The sequence below is a fragment of the Theropithecus gelada genome, chromosome 19, assembly GCF_003255815.1.
Source record: "Theropithecus gelada isolate Dixy chromosome 19, Tgel_1.0, whole genome shotgun sequence".
In the NCBI taxonomy this organism is placed as follows: Eukaryota; Metazoa; Chordata; class Mammalia; order Primates; family Cercopithecidae; genus Theropithecus; species Theropithecus gelada.
The window spans coordinates 1,770,637-1,771,364 of NC_037687.1; the positions used below are offsets into that span (position 1 = coordinate 1,770,637).

At 83.4% G+C, this 728-nt stretch overlaps 1 protein-coding gene across 1 annotated transcript in view; it reads right to left on the bottom strand.

Moving 5' to 3' along the window:
• The window catches only part of KLF16 (Kruppel like factor 16), an 11,655-nt gene extending 11,357 nt beyond the window's left edge, over nt 1-298 (bottom strand). The window contains exon 1 of the mRNA XM_025369287.1: nt 15-298. Within this exon, the coding sequence (XP_025225072.1) occupies nt 15-171 (157 nt within the window). The 5' untranslated portion in view covers nt 172-298. The remainder of the gene's footprint in view (nt 1-14) is intronic.
• Between the last annotated feature and the right edge of the window lie 430 nt (nt 299-728).

Below are 728 nucleotides of genomic sequence, written 5' to 3' on the forward strand. Positions count from 1 at the left end.
CCCCGGGGTCCCGGGCGAGGCGGCCTCGCGGCGCGCCGCGCGCACATCCAGGCCAGCGGCGGGCCCCGCGCCCTCGGGGCCGGGCCGCCCGCGGTGCACCACGGCGCCCGAGGAGATGGCCATGAGCACGTCGGCGGCGAAGTAATCCACACACGCCACGGCCGCCGACATGCCGGGCAAGGGCGCGCGGCGCGGCGGGCGGAGCGGAGGCGGCGGGAGCGGCGCCCGTCCGGCCGGCGGCGGCTGCTCGAGTGCGGGAGGCGGAGGAGGAGGAGGAGGAGGCCCGGCGCGCGCCGCCGCCGCCGCCCGCGCTCGGCCTGCCCCGCCCCGCCTGACGCGCCCTGACGCACCGGAGCCCGCGGGGGCGGCCACAGCCCGCCCCGCCCGGAGGACGCCCCCTCGGGGCGCCGCAGCCACGCCCCCCGCCCGGCGCGCCCTCCACCACTCTCCGAGCGCGGTCGCCGGGGGCGGGGCTCGGGCCGGAGGAACCCGCCCCCCGGCGCGCCCACTCAGGCCTCCGGGAGCGCCCAGCGTCTTAGGCCTGGAGCGCGCACTCCCCGCACTGGGGTGCAAGGCCGGGGAGCCCCGCCCCCTCCCGGCGCGCCCCACTCCAGCGCGCGCCCCCGGTGCCCTCTCCCGGAGCACCACCCCCCCCAAGCCGGGGCGGGATGCCGAGGACCCCGCCCCGTCTCCAGCACGCCCCTCCCTCCCAGAGCGCGCCCCGCCCC